Source organism: Panthera pardus, unplaced genomic scaffold, assembly GCF_024362965.1.
Source record: "Panthera pardus isolate Hobbes unplaced genomic scaffold, ASM2436296v1 HiC_scaffold_12, whole genome shotgun sequence".
Taxonomy (NCBI): Eukaryota; Metazoa; Chordata; class Mammalia; order Carnivora; family Felidae; genus Panthera; species Panthera pardus.
Genome location: NW_026526677.1, coordinates 55,545,577 through 55,567,568, shown reverse-complemented (window position 1 = coordinate 55,567,568; position 21,992 = coordinate 55,545,577). Strand labels below are relative to the sequence as shown.

At 48.9% G+C, this 21,992-nt stretch overlaps 1 protein-coding gene across 14 annotated transcripts; it reads left to right on the top strand.

Annotated features, from left to right (window-relative positions):
* The first annotated feature begins 52 nt into the window (after nt 1-52).
* On the top strand, nt 53-21,480 carry PGAP2 (post-GPI attachment to proteins 2). 14 transcript variants are annotated; one of them, XM_019449643.2, is made up of 9 exons: nt 53-163; nt 8,705-8,725; nt 11,614-11,788; nt 15,785-15,953; nt 19,828-20,080; nt 20,223-20,329; nt 20,796-20,858; nt 20,952-21,060; nt 21,270-21,480. In XM_019449643.2, the coding sequence occupies exons 3-9, from the start codon at nt 11,655-11,657 to the stop codon at nt 21,398-21,400; spliced, it is 966 nt and encodes a 321-aa protein (XP_019305188.1). In that variant the 5' UTR covers nt 53-163; nt 8,705-8,725; nt 11,614-11,654; the 3' UTR covers nt 21,401-21,480. The 14 variants fall into 14 exon arrangements, with proteins under 14 accessions (XP_019305188.1, XP_019305190.1, XP_019305195.1 ...); XM_019449645.2 differs by having other exon boundaries at nt 54-163; nt 15,785-15,859; XM_019449634.2 differs by lacking the exons at nt 53-163; nt 8,705-8,725 and adding an exon at nt 8,772-9,069 and having other exon boundaries at nt 15,785-15,859.
* Nucleotides 21,481-21,992: the final 512 nt, after the last annotated feature.

Here is a 21,992-nt window from a genome sequence, read left to right as displayed (position 1 = left end):
CCCCTCGAAGTGGGCTTGTGAGTGGCTGCGTGGGGGTGCATCGGGCGGGGTGTGGGAGAAGAGTGGTGACGCTATACAGAGGCTCCGCCCCCTTCCTTGGAGCCGAGACAGTCGGGCTGCTGAAGCTCGGGCCAATCAGAGGGGAGGCTCCAACGATGGCATGGTAACTATTCTACCCTTTCCTTGCCCCAGTCCGCGGGCGGTGATGGGAAGGCTTCCCCGTAGTCCTGCCCGCACTTCCTGGCCAGACCACGTGCGGAGCTGGAGGGCCCTCCTGGGAGGTCTGTCTCTCCGTGTAGCTTGCCTGCAGCTGCTACGAGGCCCCAAAACCTGGCCTCCTGGTCTCCCAACCCATGCCGGCCCCATCACAACCTTTCCTTCTTTGAATCTCTCTAATGTACGCTATGAGCATGCCGTGAGGGAATGGCTCAACATGGGATTTGTTACAAATGAGGGTTCTTGGAACTTCTTTCACACCTGCACTTTAGGAATTCCTATTTATCTTAAAGGCCTGGTTCAAATGTTCCTGCCTTCTCTGGGATACATTCCCGGATCTCTCTGAGGAAGTTTGGCTAATGCTTGGGCAGGCCTCTGTTACAGCCTTGTCACTTTGTATCCTATTATTTTCCTGTCTTCTGTGCTCAGGCTCTTAGAAGTCAGAGCTGCATTTTATTCATTGGGGTTTCTTTCTCCCGTGGCCTAGCCCAGGACAGACGCTTGATATTACAAGGGAGAAGGTTGAGCATATTCTAGAAACTAGACCTAGTGACTGAGGGTCCCATGCAGAATAGCAGGGACTATGCTCAGAAAGCAAAACCTATTCAGACTACCTCTCCACCACCACTTTTTCCTGGAACATCAACACAGAATTGAAGTGGGCTCTGCCCAAAAGTAGATAAATTTAAATCCCTCTGAGTGTTCAGTGGTAGCGAGGTATTACAAATAATTGACTAATTTGTCCAAAAGTGGAATGCTTGTAAAGATGAAATAAGATAACAGTAGAAATCTGATACATTGTAGGTGCTCAGTAGATGCTCAAAGGAAGAAACAAATAAATATGTGGATGGTCAAATAGTAAAGCTAGTTTAAACATCTGACTCCAGCCACATTCCCCCCACTCCTGCATCCAAATATCCCTCCCTTTCATCCTCCCTTTCCTGTGTTCTACATTGGAAAGTCATTAGTTCTCCCTGGATAGTTTACTATAGCTTCCTCACTGACCTACAGAACATTTGATTTCTCACCCTCCAATCCTGAAACCCAAATATGATTAAACCTCTCCTCCACTTATTTATTCTGGTGTCCCTAAGCCCAGGCACAAAGTATAGGTGCACATTAAATGTTTGATGAACGGATGAATGACTTTCTTAAGTAGAATAGTAGTAGAAGTGTGAGACTTTTGAGTTAGGGAACCCTGAGTTTAAACCTGAGCCCAACCATTTATTGGCTATGTCAACTTGGGCAAAATTTTAACCCCTAAGCCTCAGTTTCCTTGTCTGTAAAATGAGGGTAACAACTGTAATTGCCTTTAAGGTTGTCGAGAGAATTAAATGAGATAAAGCATTTAGTATGGGACCCAGTATACAGTAAGCCCTCAATAAATGATAATTATTCCTATTCTTTAAAAATGTCAAGGAATTCCCATTCTAACTATTCTAAGACATTGATTCTGACACAGAAATGGCTCCCAGAAATATGTTTTAAGTGATTAAGTAAATACATTCAGGTCAAAGTGCTGGCAGGTATGCAGGAGCTGAGATCCTTAAATAGGATCCCACATACTTGTGGGAAGACTGGAGGAAGAGACATTAGATGAGGAGTGTGGCAGGGAGCAATTTCCTATGACCATGGTGATTTCTAAATAGAAGGACCTCTTGTTAGATACTCTGATAGGCATGTGGCCCACATGCTCATCATTCCCAGGTACTTCTGCCCTCGGAAGGACTTTGTGGACCACATACTCTCACTCTGTCTAATTCTCATAACCCCCTTCTAGTCTCTTCATTCCTTCTTCACCTCTAAAGAAAAGAAGTTTGGTGCATGCTCACAAAAACTTGCTGAGCCAAACCCTCTCTTGGGCTTCAGGAGCCCAAGAAGTCCACAGCTTAACACTCTGCTCTGGCCCAGAGAGACAAAGCAAAGGAAAGTCCAGCTTTCCTGGGAAACCCCAGTCTCTCACATACATACTCTGAGAACTCACCCTATGCAGCTTTGAAGGATTGGTGCTCAGAGCGGAGACAGGACCCATAAGGACTGAAGAATCGGGGAAGGGCAAGAGACTTCCTTTTAGAGTGAGGGCCTAGATTTCTTTCTTTTTTTTTTAAATGTTTTTAAATGTTGACTTATTTTTGAGAGAGAGAGCGAGAGAGCATGAGCAGGGGAGGGGCAGAGAGAGAGAGAGAGAGAGAGAGGGAGGGAGACACAGAATCCAAAGCAGGCTCCAGGCTGTGCTGACAGCTCAGATGTGGGACTCAAGCTCACGAACCATGAGATCGTGACCTGAGCCGAAGTTCGAAGCTCAACCGACTGAGCCACCCAGGCGCCCCCTAATGGTTTAGATTTCTTAGGTGGTGCGTAGGAAAGAGTGACAGAGTTGGAGTCAAACAGCTAAGTTTAAGTACCAGACTTCCTACTTTTTAGACCTTGCACAAATTATTTAACTGTTCTGTGACCCAGTTTTCTTGTCTATGAAAAGGCACAAAAATTCCCATGTTGTAAAGTGATTGTAAATGTCAAATAAGGGAATTTGCAATGGACTGGGCACATGTTTGACACACAGTAAGCACCCAGTAAATGTTGATTTCCTTCCTCTTTTTCTACAACTGAAGGGAGGGATGATGTTTATAAATAGCATATAATTAGATTTTTATAAATCTTATGTGAATACCTTTGACTTTAAACTAGAGCATTTAGTCTATTACACTTAACAAATTTATTGGTATATTCAGAATTTAATCTAACATTTTCTATTTGTCCTACTGTTCTGTTTCTGGGTTTTTCCTTAATTTGTTTTTCATTTTAGTTCTTTTGTAATAATAACCTCCATTTTTTGAGGTGCAGTCCTGCCAGATTGTTTTAATTGAGATATAATTCACACAATATAATATTTACCCATTTTAAGTATAGAATTCAGAGGGTTTTAGTATAGAATTCAGAGGGTTGACCCTTTAACAACATGGGTTTGAAGTGTGCAGGTCCATTTATATGAGGATTTTTTTTTCAATAAATACAGTACTGTAAATGTATTTTCTCTCCCTTATGAGTTTCTTAATAACATTATTTTCTCTAGCTTACTTTATTGTAAGACTACAGTACATAATACATACAACATACAAAATGTGTGTTAATTAACTGTTTATGTTATCAGTAAGGCTTCTGGTCAACAGTAGGCTCTTAGTAGTTAAGGTTTTAGGGAGTCAAAGTTATACATGGATTTTGGACTGGGTGGGTCTAGTGCCCCTAACCCCTGTGTTGTTCAAAGGTCAACTATATTCATGAAGTTGTGCAACTATCACTACTATCTAATTCCAGAAGATTTTCATAACCCCAAAAAGAAATCCCAGACAATTAGCAGTCATTCCCCATTTCCCCCTTCCCCCAGCCCCTAGCAACTACTAATCTACTTTCTGTCTTGATGAATTTGCCTATCTGAACATTTTCTATAGATGGAATCATACAATATGTGGCCTTTGTGTCTGACTTCTTTCACTTAACATAATGTTTTCAAGGGTCATATGTGTTATAGCGTGTATCAGAATTTTATTCCGTTTTATGATAGAATAATATTCCATTTTATGGATATGCCATATTTTATTTATACATTCATAAGCTGATGGCATTTGAGTTTCTACCTTGTGGCTACCATGAATAATGCTGCTATGGACATTTGTGTATAAGTTTTTTATGGACATATGTTTTCAGTTCTCTTGTGTTTATACCTAGGAGTAGATTTATGGGGTCCTATGGTAACTCTATGTTTAACTTTTAGAGGAACTACCAGACTGTTTTCCAAAGTGGCTGTACTATTTTACATTCCTATTAGCAATAGATGAGGGTTCCAATTTCTCCTCATCCTTGCCAATACTTGCTATATTCCTTTTTTTTCAATTGTAGCCATCCTAAGGGCTATGAAGTGACATCTCATTGTGGTTTTCATATACATTTCCCTAATGACTAATGATATTGACCATTTCTTCAAGTGCTTATTTTCCATTTAAATTTCTGCTTAGAAAAAAAATACGTACATATGTATTTTTTTTTAGAGAGAGAGCGTGTGTGCGCACAAGTAGGGGAGAAGGGCAGAGGGGGAGAGAGAGAGAGAGAGAGAGAGAGAGAGAGAGAGAGAAGGAATCCCAGGCAGGCTCCATGCTCAGTGCTGAGGCCAACATGAGGCTCAATCCCACGACCCTGAGATCATGACCTGAGCTAAAATCAAGAGTCAGCCACTCAACTGACTGAGTCACCCAGACACCCCTAAATCTCTGCTCTCTTAACATTCTTTTGGATTATTTCATTTTTCTCTTGTACCAGCTTGGAAATTAAATTCTCTTTTTATATTATTTTAGTGATCTCCCTAGAAGTTCCCATATGCATTCCTAAGTGTGCTATTAATGAACACCTTTATGGTACAGTTTGCCAAGATGGAGGGAAAAAAAAACATCCTAGGTCAGAGGAACAGAGAGAAAAAAGATGTAGGACCAAGAAAGAGCTCAGTATATCCAGAGGTACAAACTAGGATTTCATCCTAGAAGTGATAGGGGAGCCAGAGAAAGTTGAACAATGAAGAACAAAATATACAATGAAGATTTAATTACTATTTGAGGCAGAATGGGCCTACAGCAAGATGGGTGTGCTTAGGGTGGATAGTTTAAAGTCATCCAAGGAGGATGCCTCTGCTCTGTGAAAAAGATCTCTAGGAAGAACAAAGAACAACCCTGGAAGACTTTCCTGAGGCTGCCCAGGAGGCAGGGTCGGAGTTTGGCCTGAAACCGGGTATCTTTAGCACTGCGTCCTTGCCTCTTTACCTATCCCTAGCCATGCTTATTCTGCCTCTACCCCTACAACAGTGGTCTTTCCTCAAAGGCTTTTCTTACAGTTCCTAAATCTCTTCTTGATACATCCAAATCCTGTCCATCCTTCAAAACCCAATTCAATTAAATCAACCCTTCAATCAAATATTTTCTGGGCTTCCTTTGTGTCTATCTCTGGCCTAAGCTGAGAGATTCAGAAATAAATGGAACAGGTGAGGGTTCCATCCTTAAATGGGTTTCCAGGAAGGAGAGGGGAACAGACACTTAACAATAATTTCACTACATTGTGGTCAATCCTAATAAAGGTGTGATGGACTTCTAATGCTTCCTGTGGAGTGGGGAGGTAGGTGAATCATGGTGCTTAGGGAGAGATAAGGAGGAAGTTGAGCAAAGCTCATGGAAAAAATGAGCGTAGCTAGAATGTAAAATATGTGTTTGCTAGAGTAGAGGATGGCCAGATAACGAAGGATGATGAATACCACACTAAGGAATTTGCTCTTGATCCTAAATGCCATAGGGAGTTGCTAAACAATTTGCAGCAAGAGAGGCACATGATCAGATCTGTATGGTTTTTTAAAATGTTTATTTATTTTGAGAGAGAGAGAGAGAGATAGCAAGCATCAGCTGGGGAGGGACAGAGAGAGAAGGAGAGAGAGAGAATCCCAAGTAGGCTCTGTGCTGTCAGCACAGAGCCCGATGCAGGGCTCGATCTCACAAACCATGAGATCATGACCTGAGCCAAAATCAAGGGTCAGACACTTAACCGACTGAGCTACCCAGGCACCCCCAGATCTGTGTTTTAAGAAGAGCCAATGTGGCTGTAAATGGGGAGGATGATGAAGAGATAGAAGAGCAAGGAAACCAGTGAAGCAGAGCCTCAGGAAGCTTTCCTTAACAACTACATCCCACATTCACTTTTCTTCTGCTTCTCACCTCTGTACTGCCTCCATGCTACTGCGGGCTGGAGCATCCCTGTAAATAAATGCTCAGTCAGCTTGGGGAATCTAGTATGTGTGTGTGGACAGGGGGAGTGGAGCAGTGACTGTGGCCAAAGCTGGACAATATTGGTGCTATTTCAGGCACAGGCCTCTCTGAGGTATGTCCAGGCACAAGGCAAACCAACCAGGAGGACAGGAGACACTGGAAGGTTTCAACGGCAGCAGCAGCAACTACTTGGATTACAGACAAATGCTGATTCAGCAAACACTGACTGCCCACTGAATTGAAGGCAAGACTAGAAGCTTAGATGCTTGTTCAACTTCTTTATCTGTAAAATATATTCCATCAAATTTACCTCACCAGATTATTAAGAGGATTGAATAAGAAAGTGTACATAAAGTTCCTCGTAAGTTGCCTAGTAAGAACTCATTTTTCTACTTTTCCTCACGTAAATCAAGGTGATAGGCTTTGGAACTGACAGAAGAAGAAATAGATTCAGAGAGGGTCAGTGATGGCTGAGGTCACACAGTTCAGAAAAGGCTCAGTCTTGGGGTGCCTGGGTGGCTCAGTCGGTTGAGCGTGCGACTTCAGCTCAGGTCATGATCTCGCGGTCCATGAGTTCGAGTCCCACGTTGGGCTCTATGTGGATAGCTCGGAGCCTGGAGCCTGCTTTGGATTCTGTGTCTCCCTCTCTGCCCCTCCCCTGCTCATGCTCTGTCTGTCTCACTCTCAAAAATGAATAAATGTTAAAAAATAAATAAAAAAAAAAAAAAGAAAAGGCTCAGTCAGGACAAGTTCAGACCATAGCTTCCACATCTCATCACAATAGCCAGGGTGTCTTGAGTATCTCCTGCATACCTGGCACACTGCTGTTTTACCTCACTTAATCCCCAGGACAACCTTGTGCTGTGGATATTCCTAAAACCATTTTACAGATGAGGAAACTGAGATTCAGGACTGTATGGTGAATTGCCCAAATCACCAAAGAATTAATGGCAAGATTAATGCACCTCAAGTTTCAGGCATTGGGGGTAGTCTAGAGGCACAGAGAAGGGACCCAGCCTCAGGGAATGGTATTTAGGGCCAAAGGAACAGACAAGGAATAGGGTCAGGGAATAAAGACAGGGAATAAAGGCCAGGAGCAAGCATCTGTATGTTGGAGGTAGACAAAGAAGATGACACAAAGCCCTGAGGTAGAAAACCTACATCTAATCATTGAAACTAAAAGGAGGTGGTTCTTTTAGTACAGTCTTACTAATTGTTCATTTGCCCTGGAACCCTAAAGCACAGGGTGGAGAGGAGTTCAAAGTCACTAGAATAGGACATTGTCCCGCCAGACTTGGAGCCTCCAGGAGTGAGTTATCTCTGGGTCTGCCACCATTGCCCAGTCAGGGCCTGCCACAGAAAGGGCTAGGCTGAGTGAATGAACAAGAATGAATGCATGAAAAAGATCTCTGGTAAGTTAATCAAATTTAAGCTTCTGTATCCACCTGCAAAGTGGTGAGTGTAGCTACCTTGTGGGATTAACATTATACAGTTGACTCTTGAACAATGCAGGGGTTAGGGGTGCTGACCCCCCCCCCCGCCCCCACACAGTAAAAACTCCATGTATAATTTTTGACTCCCCAAAACAACTACAAATACCCTACTGTTGACTGGAAGCTTTACCGATAACAAACTATTGATTAACACATGCTTTGTATATGTTTTATATGACATATTCTTACAATAAAGTAAGCTAGAGAAGAGAAAATGTTATTAAGAAAATCATAAGGAAGAGGGGGCACTCGGCTGGCTCGGTTGGTAGAGCGTGTGACTCGGTCTTGGGGTTGTGAGTTGGAGCCCCACATTGGGTGTGGAGCCTACTTTAAAAAACAAAATAATTTTTTTTTCTTAAAACCATAAGGGAGAAAATATACATTTATAGTACTGTGCTGTATCAAAAAATCCACGTGTAAGTGGACACGTGCTGTTCAAACCCGGGTTGTTCCAGGTTGTTCTATATAGGAAGGGATTAAGGGAATGACCTCAGGTGCGGGACTCCAATCCTGTTTCTGACATTTATAGCTGTGTGAATAGGTAACATACCTTTTCTAAAACAGGGATGTTAATAGTATCCATCTCATGGAGTTTTTATAAGGATCAAATGGGATAATGCATAAAAAATAGAAAAGTGCCTGGAAAACAGAGGGTGCTCAAAATGTGCTATTACTGTGGGGATATATGACTAGGAAAACTGTGGTGGTAACTACGTCTAGGTCAGAGGTCTTCACCCCCTGCAGGTGCTCTGGCAACCCCAAGAGTCTTCCTCGGGTTCCTTCAGGGGTCAGTCTGGGTGGGGAGGGAACCCTGTGGGCTGGGTTGGTTTCTGCGGATCAACCCTCTCGTGGTGGGGCAGACCCAGGACTGGGGAAAGGAGAGCCTTGCTCTGTTATGTCAGGACAGGGCGCCCTCTCCTGATCAAAGCCGGGAACAGCTCTGGCCCCGAGTTTTTGGGGTGGGCCTCCCTGATCTCTCTACCTATAACGTGCTCTTCCCTTTGCTGAATGCCGGGAATCGGCTACGGGGAGCAAAGTTAGGGGGAGGGGCGCTGAGGCTGGGGCAAAACTGTTTTAATGTTTCAGAAGGGCGAGGCCGGATAATTCGGCTAGAATGGGGACGTGGGCAGGAGACACCGAGACTAGAAAATTAGAGAATTCGGGGCTTGTTGAACCAATTTTATGTTCTTTCAACAGGTGATGGAACGCCGCTGAGAGGTAAGGTGACAAGGTGGCTTATCCAACGTGTCAAACCCAGGGGTCCAGGGCTCTTCCGGCTGCCCCCACGCAACAGGAATTAGTGGGGCAGACCAGAGCTAGAGAGGCATGGCACAAGGGGACACCGGATCAAGGCGGAGAGCCAAGGGTCCAGGTCCGCAGAAGTGGGGAGGGGCCAATGGAGGATCTGGGCGCAGTTTCCTCCCCAAGCGCGCTGGCCCCGCCCCCGCCGTACCCGCTCCGGCCCGCCCCCGGCCGCTTGCCCCAGGCCGGGCCTGGGCTCCCCTCGGGTTCCCCCAGCGCCCGGCCTGCGCCGGCGCGGCCTCCTCGCCGCCACAGCCTGGGTGAGTATGGGGATGGGTGTGACGGATCGCGGGGCAACCCCACTTGGGGGAGCTCCGCCACGAGGTCCAGCTTTCTCACCGCCCAGCCCCAAGGTGCTGGTGCTTGCCCAGGATCTGCTGCTGTCCCGACTTCTGAACTAACCCTTTACCCCTCCTGCTCTCCCACATGGTGCTGGCTGTGCACTGATTGAGCTCTCCTTCATTCTCCAGGGTCTGCTGATGGGGATTTCTCTTTAGATGCCAGGGGTGTAGGTGTTGGGTGTCTCTGGAACCCGATAGAGTAATTTCAAATTACACCTCTTCCATTTATTAGCCTGTGACCTTGGGCAAGTGTTTTTAACCTCCTTGAGCCTCAGTTTCCTGTTCTGTAAAATGGAAATACACAGGCTATATAGGGCCTGCCTCATAGAATTATAGTGAGGGTTAAAAGAAACAATGTATGTGGAGCATTAAGCAGGGTGCCTCATACTCAGAAGGTACCCAGTAAGTATGGATTCTGGCTGGAGGCTGAGAAGATCTCTGGGACCTTTGGAGATAAGGTAGGGGTACTCCTAAGAAAGCAGTTTCCAGCTAAGTAGTACGTATGAAGAAGTTAGAGCTGACTGGGACTGAAGAGCTGCCCTTCAGGTAGTGAGCTCCCTGTCCTGAGGCCTGGAGAAGTAAAATGACCATGTTGGAATGGTCATATTAGTAATCTAAACCACATGATCTTCATGTTGCACAACTGTGGAAAAAGACCCAGAGTGGTTAGATGACTTGCCCAAGGTCACACAGCTAAAAGAGGAGCCAGGCATACCTCCAAGCAGTGGAACAGATTGTTCCTCCAACCTCTTTACCCACCCCCTGCCTCAAGCAGTGCCTATTCATTTCCTGAGGATCTGTTCTTCAGTTTGGGCATCCCAGTGGTTCCCGAGGCTTCTAGAGCCACTGGCTTCAGAGAGGGGACTAGTGCTGCTACAAGCACCAAATCAGGGTTTGGGCTGGGTGGGGAAGTCCTTCCCCTTCTAGGGTCTCTAGGGACTTATAGTCCATTTGGGGATGATCCAAGAAATGTGTTCAATTTGGGAGGGGCACCAGCTCCAATTCCAATTCCTCTGGGAGATCCCTGGCTCCTGAAGGCAGAAAAGAAGTTGGGCAACTGGGGCAGGCTGACTAATCGGGCCTAGAAGAGAGGCAGGGTGGGGGAAGATGGAGGAGAACACAGAAGCGTATTCACCTGGTTCTGGAATGCTAGGAGGTTAGCTTCAGGTTCTTCCTGAGGGCGGGGCCAGGAAGAGTTGGGACTTGATCTGGCAAGACCTTTGAGTCCATAAGGGCGGGTTCTTTATGAATCTGGAGCCAGCCCTAGTTTGGCCACAAGAAGCGTAAGTTCCAAGGATGGCTTTCTGTCAGGCTCAGCATCTGGCTTTGAGGAAGGGCCTTTCTCTCTCTGCATCTTGGTTTCTCTGCCTTTGCAATGGGGACAGGATTCACTGACTCATCTATATAGGATTTGATTTACCTTTCTTTCTCTAATGACAGGTGCCCCTTCTCTCTCCCCTCCTAATCTGATCTAACCTGACCTTTCTACCCAGAGGTCTGTCCCAGAGACGAAGGGGTCAAAGAAGGCTGGGGCTGCAGTTTGTGACCCTGTGGGCCCTACATCTCCCCACTGCTGGCTCTCCCTTCTAGTTGTTGTGCGACCCTGAGCAGGTTCTTGTTCCTCTCTTAGCCTCAATTTCCCCTCTGTGCACTTAGGGAGGCTGGGCTAGGATTGCTGGTGTATACGTGGTTATTATAGTTGTTAACCTTAGCATCCTCATCTCAGCAGGGAGTCAACAGTTCTCAGGAGCTTTTACTTCATCTCTGGAGGGGGATGGACAGGCCCCATGGGTTCTGGGAAGCCTCCAGAAGCTGACCAGGCAGCTCTTTCCAGCAAACAGCAAGCCCAGGCTAGCACCAGGCCTGATTCTGCAAAGCCTTTCACCCTCAGAGCACATGAGGCAGCAGGTGGGGACGAGCAGGGGGTCAGGGTTCTATTGGCTTCCATGGAGCCCTCGCTGCTGTGCACTGTGGTGCAGACACACAGAGCCTGGGAAGGGACCGAAGGTACAGAAGGCCCTGGGCCAGTGGGTGAAGCAGGGAGAACTGAAGCCTAGAGGCTCAAAGGCCTGTGAAAGAAGGTGGACTATTCTGTTCACTGGGAGGTTTTAGGGTTGGTTCCTGAAACAAGAGAGACCAGTTAAACCAGCTCCTGTTGTCATAGACCTATAAAGCCAGGTATAGGGGAGAAGAAACTCTCCCAATCTATTCAGGCTTCATTTTAGCACAGATTTGCTTCATTGTCTTTCCTCTGAAATTGAGGGTGAATGTCCTCTTGGGATTCTGAGTCAATCGTCCCCATCCAGGGCAGGAACTGTCCAAGTTTAGGGGCTAGATGGCTTTCTTCTCAGACCCTCCATCCCATGGCTCAGCTAAGCTGAGGACTCAGCACAAGGGCTGGCTTTACCACAGAGTCCCAGCCTTGCTGCCTTGGGCCTTGACAGCATACTACTCCATCCCCAGGTCTGACAAGATGTACCAGGTCCCACTGCCACTGGACCGGGATGGGACCCTGGTCCGGCTCCGCTTCACCCTGGTGGCCCTGGTCACAGTCTGCTGTCCACTTGTCGCCTTCCTCTTCTGCATCCTCTGGTCCCTGCTCTTCCACTTCAAGGAGACTACGGCCACACACTGTGGGGTAGGGCTTGCGAAGTGGGGGGGGGGGGGGGGGTCAAGGAATATCTCATATTCAGGTCCAATTGGATCGATTTTGGATCCTGATTCTGTTGTAACAGGATTAGTGAGCTCTCCAATGAGGTCCATCAGACAAACTGGGTTGCTGGGTACCTGTAAATTGAGGTCTCAGGAATTAGCCTTCTGCCACTTTCCATGGGGGTCATTAGGGCCTGGAGTCATTGAAGTTGGGCAGCCCCAGAATTCAATCCTTACTTCATAGAGGGGCAGATTCAAGAGCCCCCGGGTTTCGTGGGGGATGGAGAGAGAACAGGACTGGGCTAGAGGGTGCTGGCGCCTCTTAGTGTGACACTGTGGGCTGTGGCTGTCTCTGTGAGAATGTGATTATGTATGCATCTGTGTGACTGTAAGGGACGTGACTGTATGTGTCTGGGAGAGACCATATCTGTGTGTGTCTGGATGGGGGCCTGATGATGTGTGTATATATGTGTTCCATATGTGTATATGGGCTATGTTCCCCAGGTAGGCATGTGCCCTCTGAGCAGGGATATGGTGTGCTGGGCCAGGAGGAAAGATGTGAGTTTTCTCTGTAATGTTTCGGGGTAAAGAGGGTCAGACCTGTGTTGACCTCTGTTACACTCCTAATTTCATCCACTGACTCTCTATTACCTGAGACACAGAGACTGAGCCTCAGCTTCCCATGTCTTAAAATGGGGTTGGCAATTCCCGTCCTCCTTCTCAGGAGTAGTGTAGAGCTCCAGATAGAGGAAGCATAGGAAGGTGGTTTGGGAAGTGTGAAGGGTGAGGAGCCGAAGGAGTAGGAGGAAAAGAGATTGTAAGGTTGGAAGGCAGGGCAGGAGAGGAAGAGCCCATGGGCTCTAGGTGGAAAGGAGGCAGGGCCTGGACATGGACCCTTGGAAGAGCATCAGAGAGAGCTCTGAAGGCCCCCAATCAGCTCAGCTTCCTGCCTCCCTATAAAGAGCATTTGCTCCAGAAATAGGACTATGATTAGAAGTGGGGTCTGAATGGCAGTATGGAGTGGGGCCTACTTCTTTTGTTCTTATGACTGGAAGTTTTCTCTCTCCTTGCTTTGTCGATGGGTAGATGTTGGCCTTGAGCGGTAGGCAGCCAGTCTTATGATACCCAGGGCTGGGAGCTGTCAGAAAGAACAGGACTGGACAAAAAGGGGCTGACCAGGTGATCTTGAGGGGGAGGATCGAAAAGGATCCAAACAATGGCTTTTCTTGACCAAGTTTTCACCTTAGATAATGCATCAAATGTTTCTCTCACCTGGTCAACTCCTTTGTATCCTGCAAAACCCTTCTCAAATGTCTCCTCCTTTGAAAAAACGTTCCCTAGCCTCCTTGGGGAAGACTTAATCACTCTTTCCTCTGGGTGCCCACAGTTCCCTGTTTTATCTTTCATACAGTTCTATCATATCATATTTGTATCTCTGTTCCCCATCAGACCAGGAGCTTCTTCAAGGTGGGCACTACATCTGAATCAGAAAGAATTGGTTGAATAAATGAATAGGACCCCCTCCCCCCTGCATCAGCCCCGTGCCCTTTGAAAAGGAAGCCTGAGACCAAGTCTTAGTCCATGCAGAAAATTATATTTGTAAGGCATATGGAATTAAATGGAATAGGCTGTTTGCTTTGCCCCTCATGGCTGGCTCCTGAGGGCTAATGGGATCAGTAAGCCAGCATATCTGGCATACCTATAACCCATTCTTGACATACTAGTTAGGGATCCTAAGGCATAGGTAGTTGCAGGAGGGATACCTGACCACTCTGGGGCAGGACTGAGCTTAGGGACCCAGGTGGTATTTTGTCCCCACTCTCTGGGACTACCATGTTGGAGCCACCTTGGGGCAGCCCAGGTGGATGTATGCTCTGAATTTCTCACCTGGAGTATTCTAGAAATGGCCAACCCTAGAAATAAAAAAAGTAACCTTACTCTAACACATCTGTAATTTAGATGACTCTGTGTTTGCTTGCATATCTCCAGTGATGGGGAGCTTCCTTCCTCTCCAGGCAGCCTATTCTAAGGAGGCTTAGTAACTAACAATTAGCAAGCTCTTTCTTGTAGTGGACATGACATTCTCTTTTTGGTGAATCTCTGCCTTTGCACTGGCTCTGCTTTGGGAGCCTGAGAGCTACTCTCTCTCCTCCTGGCATCAAGCCAGCCCTACAGAGGTGGGATGGCAGTAATGGGGGTAGGGGTCCCCGAGTTTACTCTTATTAGGTAGCATATTTCCAGTTCTTTCAGGCAACCCTCACAGGATGTGCGCCCCTAGACTTGGCCCAGTCGGTCACTATTCTCTTCATATGAGGCCCTGATCTGGGCATAGGTCTTCATATGGCCTGGGTAGCACAGGGAAAAGTAGTACCGTTGCATTCCTATTACTGGCTGTTAGACCCCTGTTAAGGCATCTTGAGCTGAGTTAGCTGTTTCTGCACAGGTCCAGACTGGACACTGATAACCTCATATTTAGGCCCGTCCAGATCTGTCTTGGATCCTGAATGTATTGTTCTAAGATTAGCTAGCTCTCCAATGAGGCCCAACAGACATACATCTGCTTCAACAGAAAGGGGTGAAATCCTATTTTGCTTTCTCCCTTTTCCTTCCCTGAAAACTGCCTGGATCCCAGGATACAACTCTCAAAAGGGTCCCCACCCCCATCCCTGGCAAGGAAGCTGTTGTGGGCTGACTTTAGCCACTATCACTCTTACCTTTGCAGAATGTTCCAGGGTTTATGATATGGCCTTGTTGGTCCTGGGAGGGCTGTGTGCTTGGGCAGGCGTGGAGATCTGAGCTCTGTGGGCGGGAGGGCAGGCCCTAGAGAGCTAGGGGTGGGACCCTCCAGTCTTAGAATAGTTTCAGTCTGGCTAGAACTCTCAACCCAAGCCCCGGATCCTTCAGCACCCAGTGTGAGTGTTGCTCAGTTCGCGCCCCCTCCCCCATTTCCTTGATGCTGAGCTGGACTAGTGAACTAGGGCTCCCTTAATCGTGGGTGGTATGAGTCCCAAGGGAGGTTTGGTCCTAGGCGTTTGAATACAAAGCCTTTCTGTCTGCCCCCCAGAAGGGAACCCATCTCACAAGTCATGGTAGCTGGGGCAGTCAGGGGTGGGAGGAGGGACTTCTCTGCCTAGCAGGAGAAGGGAGTGGAAGAAGCTAGCTCCCTTGGTTTGGGTCTGTCCTTGCTGGGTCTGGCCCAGCACAATAGGCTCAAGCTGAGTGGAGAAGGTTCCCGTGACCCTCAGATTCCCATAAACTTTGGATTGGGTGACATGGTCTTAGAGAGGAAGGAGAAGCCTCTGCAGGGACCCTGGTATCTTGAGATGATGGTACTGTTGACCTGAGGCTTGGATCATTCTGAGCCTGGGGGTGGGCTGGTTGGCAGCCTGTGGTCCCATTGAAATAGGTTCTGGGCACTCCCACTGTTCCTGGTTGAACTTGGGTGAAGAGGAGGAATGTGGTCAGACAGGGTCAGTGGGAGGGCTTGGACCAGTCTGAGCCAAGGGTCCTTTGTCTAGGTTATGTGACCTGAAGAAAGCCTTGACTTGGGAGCTTTAATCTGTCAAGTGGCTAAAATCTTAGTCCTAATGTTCTATGGAACAGAAGTAATAACCTTTCTACCTCTGATCCTTCTGAGTTGGGTGTGAGAGTCTTGAGATTGAAGTGGCCCATCAAACTCCCATGTCCAGGCCACTGGGAGCCTCTATTCTCCAGGCTCTTTAAGAGGTGGACCTATAGGACCATTGTGCCAAAGGGATTCCTAAGAGCTGACCCTGCCTGACTCAGCTGCTCCCGCCCCATCTCTCTCTGTACCTCCTTACCTTCTGCACTGCTTTCCATTTCCCTTTATGCTCTTTCTACTCTGGCTCTTCCCTATACCCAGAGGAGCCAGCTCTGGAAAAGGCTCCACTTCCCGAGGCCCAGGTGTCCCACCAGGCCCCAAGTTGTGTCCCTCGCCCTGCCTGGGCACCACTCCCTACAGGATGTTCTCTGCGGCCTCCCAGCCCTTGGACCCAGATGGGACTGTGTTCCGGCTCCGCTTCACGGCCATGATCTGGTGGGTCATCACTTTCCCCATGTTCGGCTTCTTCTTCTGCATCATCTGGTCCCTGGTGTTCCACTTTGAGTACACGGTGGCCACTGACTGTGGGGTGAGTGCCAGGCTCCCCCGCACCTGGGTCAGGGCCAGGTCAGGAGATGGCAGTAAGAGTGGAATCAGAGAGTAAGAGAGAAGGCGGAGGGTCAGAGAAAGGGGAAAGGGATAAAGGGATGGTGGGGGGCAAGTCAGAGTTGTGGGAATTTGTGGGGAGAGACTCAGGGAGAGTGGAGTCACAGTCTTCCGAGAGTAGAAGATTACAGAGAGTGCCAGGGAGCAGAGGGGAAAGGGGAAGGGAAGGGAAGGCAGTAGGCAAGAGAGGTCATGAGAGGGAGGAGGAAGCTGAAGAAAGACCAGACTGGAAAGGAAGCCAGGACTGGGGAGTTAGACTGGGCCAGGAGCCAGGAGAGGTCATAAGTGGCTTTAACCCAGACTGGGGACGTGGCCTGAGAACACCCCCAGCCCTGCCCTGGAATCTTCAGGCTTGGTTTCTCCCCTGGCAGCCTCGGGCCCCCTAACCTGTGTCCACTCAGGACTCTGCCAGCTAGAAACCCAGATGGACTCCCCGCCTCCAAGAGCAGTCCACCAGGCCTTTCCTGAAGGCCTAGGGGTAGAGGTTCTGTGTCAGAAGGATGGAACTGAACATGGACTTGCCCTTAGCCTCTCATCTTACATGACACAGTCCTAGACACAGACAGTCACAGCACAGTGAAATGGGACTCCTATTGTGATAAAGGGGAACATAAAGAATGAAGGGGAGCATAGGGATCACAGGGCCCAGAAGAAGCACTTAATCCAGCCTAGGTGTTGGGGAAGACTTCCTTCCTGGACCAAGGGGCATTTCTGCTATGGGGGTAAAGAAGGATCTTTGTGAATGCCAGGCTGACAACTTTTGATTTTATCCAGAGGGCAGTGGTGAGCTTTGGAAAGATTTTAAGCAGGAAAGGGACAGGATCAGATTTATGCTTTAGAAGATCATTCTGGCTCCTGAGTGGAGAACAGATTTAAGAGCAGGGGGCAAGAGTAGGGAGATAAGTGAGGAGGCTAGTGCAATAGATCATGCTACTGGGAAGACCAGAGCTAAAATAGGGACTATGAAAGTAGAGAGGCAGGGATGGAGTCCAGAGAAGAGTAGCAGGTTGAATTGATAGGAATGGGAGGTCTTGTTCAGTTGGCAAGGGATGGGGACAGTAGATAGCAAAGTCATCCATAAGTTTGGGGGACTTTTATCAAAGGAATGAATCTCAATTGGTGAAATCTGAGGTGCTTTGATAGGGAATTTTTTGGACCTTCACCCTTTATACCATGTGACTTTCTGATCTACTGCCCTGCCACAGGTCCACTGAGCCACATCCTCTAGGATGTAGAGGGTTTCTGTTCTTGGGGAAAGGGGTTATGTTCCCACTTCAGTACCCTTAGCTCTGAGCTCATGGGGAGATTTGGGGTGAGCTGGGCACCTGGTCTCTGATAGCTCCTGATGTTGCTGGCATAGTTGGTGAGTGGAGAACTTGTGTGCTTGGGATGGGGGAACATAAATGAATATCTATACTGATTATGCATGTGTGTGCATGCGTGCATGTATATTTGTGTGTGTGGGTGGGGGTAAGAGGAAATCCCTGCTCTCAGCATCCTATCTCCACCCCTAATCTGGGAGGAGCTTATGAGGATGACACCAGTAGCCACAGGGCCCTAAATCTCCCTTCTTCCTGTGGTGTCCTCCCAGATTTTTGCCATCTCTACCATTTACCTGTTTCCCAACATCAGTTAGGGCTCTGGGCTCTCCCAGCCAAGCTTTAGAGAGCTCATGCTGGAGGAAACAAACAGACAAAAAGCTCATGCTGGTCCTGCTCTCCTTAAAGTAGCTGGGATGGAGGCAGGAGTTTTCAGAATGAATATTCTAGGAAACAGAGGCAACACTCCCACTAACCTTACTTAGGGGACCTGCCCAGAGGGGTAGAAAAGTAAGGAGGCTTGGAGGGCTCAGAAGTCTCTGATGAAGTTACAGTTCTTGCCTGTCACTCCCATGCAGGGTTCCCATGTTCAATAACTACATAGCTCACCAGCTATTTGCAGGCTTTTCAGGGAAGTTTGTCTTCTGAAAGCCATCACTTGTACCTGCTGTGTGCTAAACACTGCAGATGCTCTGCATACATCATATTTAATATTCACAATCATCCTGCAAGGTAGGTGGTAGTGTCCCTATTTTGCCAACAAGGAAATTAAAGCTCAGAGAGGTGAAGTGACCTTGAGTAGGTTAATAAAGGCAGAGATGGGATGCAGACCCGGGTTTGTGTGGCTCCAAAGCCTACATGCTGTCTCTTTACTGATTACTCAGAGTGAGTATCTGAGCCTGGTCTCAAGCTACATGGTATCTCAAGCCATGGCCTTGGGAGCGGCACCCTCTCAGAGAGCTCTACACTTAGCTTCTTTTGGTAGTGCTGAGGGGAATCTATCTCCTTTTCTGTGAAGGCTGCGAAGCCCCTGGCTGGCGTTACCCCAGGCCCAACTCTGCCCTGTGAGCTGCGTCCACCATTGCCTATGTTCCCAGCATTGATCCATCAGCATCACCATTAGGAGAAAGGAGGGGATCTTCTAGAACTCCATCTCTGAAGACTGGTCCTGCTATAGTCACAGCACGGTCATTCCTTCTCTGGGTCCCTGGGCTCTGGCACTGCTCTGGTTCTTGCTGACAGTCTAAAAAAGTCCACAGAAAGCGAGTGCCATGGACTGGTAGTTTCCAGTCCTGGAATCCTTTAGAAATGCAGATTCTCAGATTCCAGACCCCCAACATCCTCACACAATCCCTGGTTAGTTGTACGCATGTTAAAGGTAGAAGCACTGCTCCAGACCCTGGAGTCTGAGAGATCCTCCTCCTCTCCCTGGCTTTCCTGTCCCCATCTAGACTGTTCTTTCCTCATCCTCTCACCCTCTCACACGAGCAACACACCAGTCCTCGCAGCTGTGTGTTATCTCCTCCTCCTTCCTCAAGGAGGAAGAATAGTGCTCCAGTTCCTGAAGGAATAAGGAGTTCCAGGCTTTGAGAAAGATGAATGGGAGGGATGCACAAGAATAGGTCATTTTCTTAGACTACCCCAGGTTAGGAGCACCCACTTTCTTTCTTTCTTTTTTTTTTTTTTTTTTTTAACGTTTATTTATTTTTGAGACAGAGAGAGACAGAGCATGAATGGGGGAGGGTCAGAGAGAGGGAGACACAGAATCCGAAACAGGCTCCGGGCTCTGAGCTGTCAGCACAGAGGCCTGATGCAGGGCTCGAACTCACGGACCGCGAGATTGTGACCTGAGCCGAAGTTGGCGCTCAACCGACTGAGCCACCCAGGCGCCCCAAGCACCCACTTTCTTAAGCATGATCAGGGTGGGGGTACCCTCCTGACCCAGGTCCCCCAGGATCTCACAGTACCCTCTACCACCTTGGCACACCTGCCCAGAAGAGTTAGTAGAACTGAGAGCAGTCAAGAACAGCTCAGGTGGGCCGTGAATCCAGCACGGAAGCTCAGGTCGTCTGTTACTCATCCCTGTCCTCAGGACTGAATCTGGGGTCCTGGGCCATGGAATCTCCCATAGCTCTGTGCTATGGGCTCAGAGAGCATCTGAACCTGTCTACAGCTTCCCCAGCCGTATGTAGGTTCCATGTATAGGGAGATGGAAAAGGTCCAACCAAGTCCCTGCACAAACCCCAGGCTGCCTGGGGAATGAGAACAAGCACATTGGGGGCCGGGACCTGGAAAGGGATGTCTCCCAGGAGAGCTCTCTCTGGAGGTGCCTGAAGGAGGACCTCCAGGCAAGGAAAGGGCTGGAGCGGAGCCTTCTGAGGGCCAGCGTGATTTTGATAGATGGAGAGAAGGATCTCCAGGTGGGTGGGTGGGTGGGGCTGGTGGAGGCCTGCCACCAGACTGGTCACAACTCTCTAGGTGCCCAACTACCTGCCTTCGGTGAGCTCGGCCATTGGTGGGGAGGTGCCCCAGCGCTACGTGTGGCGCTTCTGCATCGGCCTGCACTCAGCGCCCCGCTTCTTGGTGGCCTTCGCCTACTGGAACCACTACCTCAGCTGCGCGTCCCCGTGTCCTGGCTACCGCCCGCTTTGCCGCCTCAACTTTGGCCTCAACGTCGTCGAGAACCTCGCACTGCTAGTGCTCACTTACGTCTCCTCTTCCGAGGACTTCAGTGGGTGTCCACATGAGGGAAGGAGGAGCAGGGGAAGGGTTGGGAAGGGTCGCCCCTGCGCCCTCCCTCACTCAGACCTTCAGAGGGAGGGGTTAGGATGCTTCCTGTAGTGCCCGCTCCCAACCCTCCTCTCTCCCTCCAGCCATCCACGAAAATGCTTTTATTGTGTTCATCGCCTCTTCCCTCAGTCACATGCTCCTCACCTGCATTCTCTGGCGGCTGACCAAGAAGCACACAGTAAGTCAGGAGGTACGGTCTACCCCTAGTGGGGCTCTAAGCAGCCCAGGGGAAAATCAAGAACACCCGTCCTCAGGATGCGGGTAATGGTGAGATGGGAACCAGAGTTCTAACGGGAACCCGGGCTGAGGCTGGGGCTTGGGGATGAGTGGAGGGTGATGGATTGGTCAGAATCTAGGACTGTGTTCGGGTACTAATGGAGACTGGAAAATAGAAGAGATGGAGGCTCCAAATGGGGGTAGAATGAGGGACAGCACCCAGGCTGCAGTGGGTTAGGAACTGTGTCAGGGGTCTGTGGTCTGTAATAACTCCAGTGCCCCTCCTTACCCCCGCCCCCGCAGACACCTTTCTTCTCCCCACAGTATGTGGAGGTGTCAGGTTGGGGGGTGACTCCGAGTAACTTTCATGTTCCATCCTGCTGAAGTGGGAGGGGCAGGGACAGCACTGCTCCTTGGCTTCATTATACTCCCAAACGCAGGAATATGAACATGCCCATCATTCCTGCTGCCCTTGCCTGTGCCCCCTTCCAAAACCAAGGGAGGTAAGACGCAGCCCTCAGGAGTTGGGGCTAAGAGGGGAGGCTGCCCACACATATCCAACAGGCTGCAGAGTGATCAGACAGCCCATCCTCTAGGACCGCAAGTCCTACAACTGGAAACAGCGGCTTTTCGTCATCAACTTCATCTCCTTCTTCACGGCGCTGGCTGTCTACTTTCGGCACAACATGTATTGTGAGGCTGGAGGTGAGGCCAGGCTGGGATCCGTATGGGGTCACAGTGGCTATGGGACAGTTATGATGTTGTCTATACTGTGCGAGATGGCAGTGGCCTTGGGGGCTGACTGCCATTGTGTCTCCTTTGTAGAGATGTGTGGTGGTGGCGATTTATCAAGAGGCCCCTGGGGGGCAGGGGCGGGAGTCTCACCACGCTCTGTTCTTGTGCCCTTGCAACAGTATACACCATCTTCGCCATCCTGGAGTACACCGTTGTCCTAACCAACATGGCGTTCCACATGACAGCCTGGTGGGACTTCGGGAACAAGGAGCTGCTCATTACCTCCCAGCCTGAGGAAAAGCGATTCTAAACCCTTTCTCTCCTACTAGAAAGGAGGAGGCGGTCCACTGCCCAGAAACTAGAAACAAGACACCACTCTGGCCTTCCCCACCCTGTGTCCTCTGTGGACCGTGCTGAAGCTGGGGGAGGGGGAGGAAGGGCAGAAGGGCACAGGACAGGGTTTTAGGTAGCCCTGCTGGCTTCTCTTTTCCCTCACCCCACTTGAAGGCACAGGGACCTTCAAGCAGCATCACCCTTATCCGGAGGCCCCAAGAAGCTGAGCTGTTAGGAGAGCTCCACCATCTGGTGCTAAAAAAAGTCCTGAGGTTTATAACCACCATCGGTTCTTGGCCTTTACATAGCCACCTCTTGCTGAGGTCAGGGACCACTGAGCAGTGGCTGCTACCTGAAAACCACAGCCATTTCTCTCCATGGGGTCATTCACTTGACTGGTGTATGTGATTATTTCCTGCACATGCCCAGGCCTGTGGCCACAGTCCCTTGCTAAGTTTGCCCAGGTGTTCTAGCTCTGACTTCACCTCCTGTTTAGTGTGTACCCCTTCCCCATCTAAGCCTTAGTATGTCCATGCAGGTGGTTGGGGGTAGGAGGGCTGTAGGATCTG

Coding starts and splice junctions, on each gene's coding strand:
- PGAP2 (XM_019449632.2), top strand. CDS start 8,904: ATGGAGGATCTGGGCGCAGTTTCCTCCCCAAGCGCGCTGGCCCCGCCC. Junction 20,081..20,222: donor CTCCTCTTCCGAGGACTTCA/GTGGGTGTCCAC, acceptor CTCTCCCTCCAG/CCATCCACGAAAATGCTTTT. Junction 21,061..21,269: donor CATGTATTGTGAGGCTGGAG/GTGAGGCCAGGC, acceptor CCCTTGCAACAG/TATACACCATCTTCGCCATC.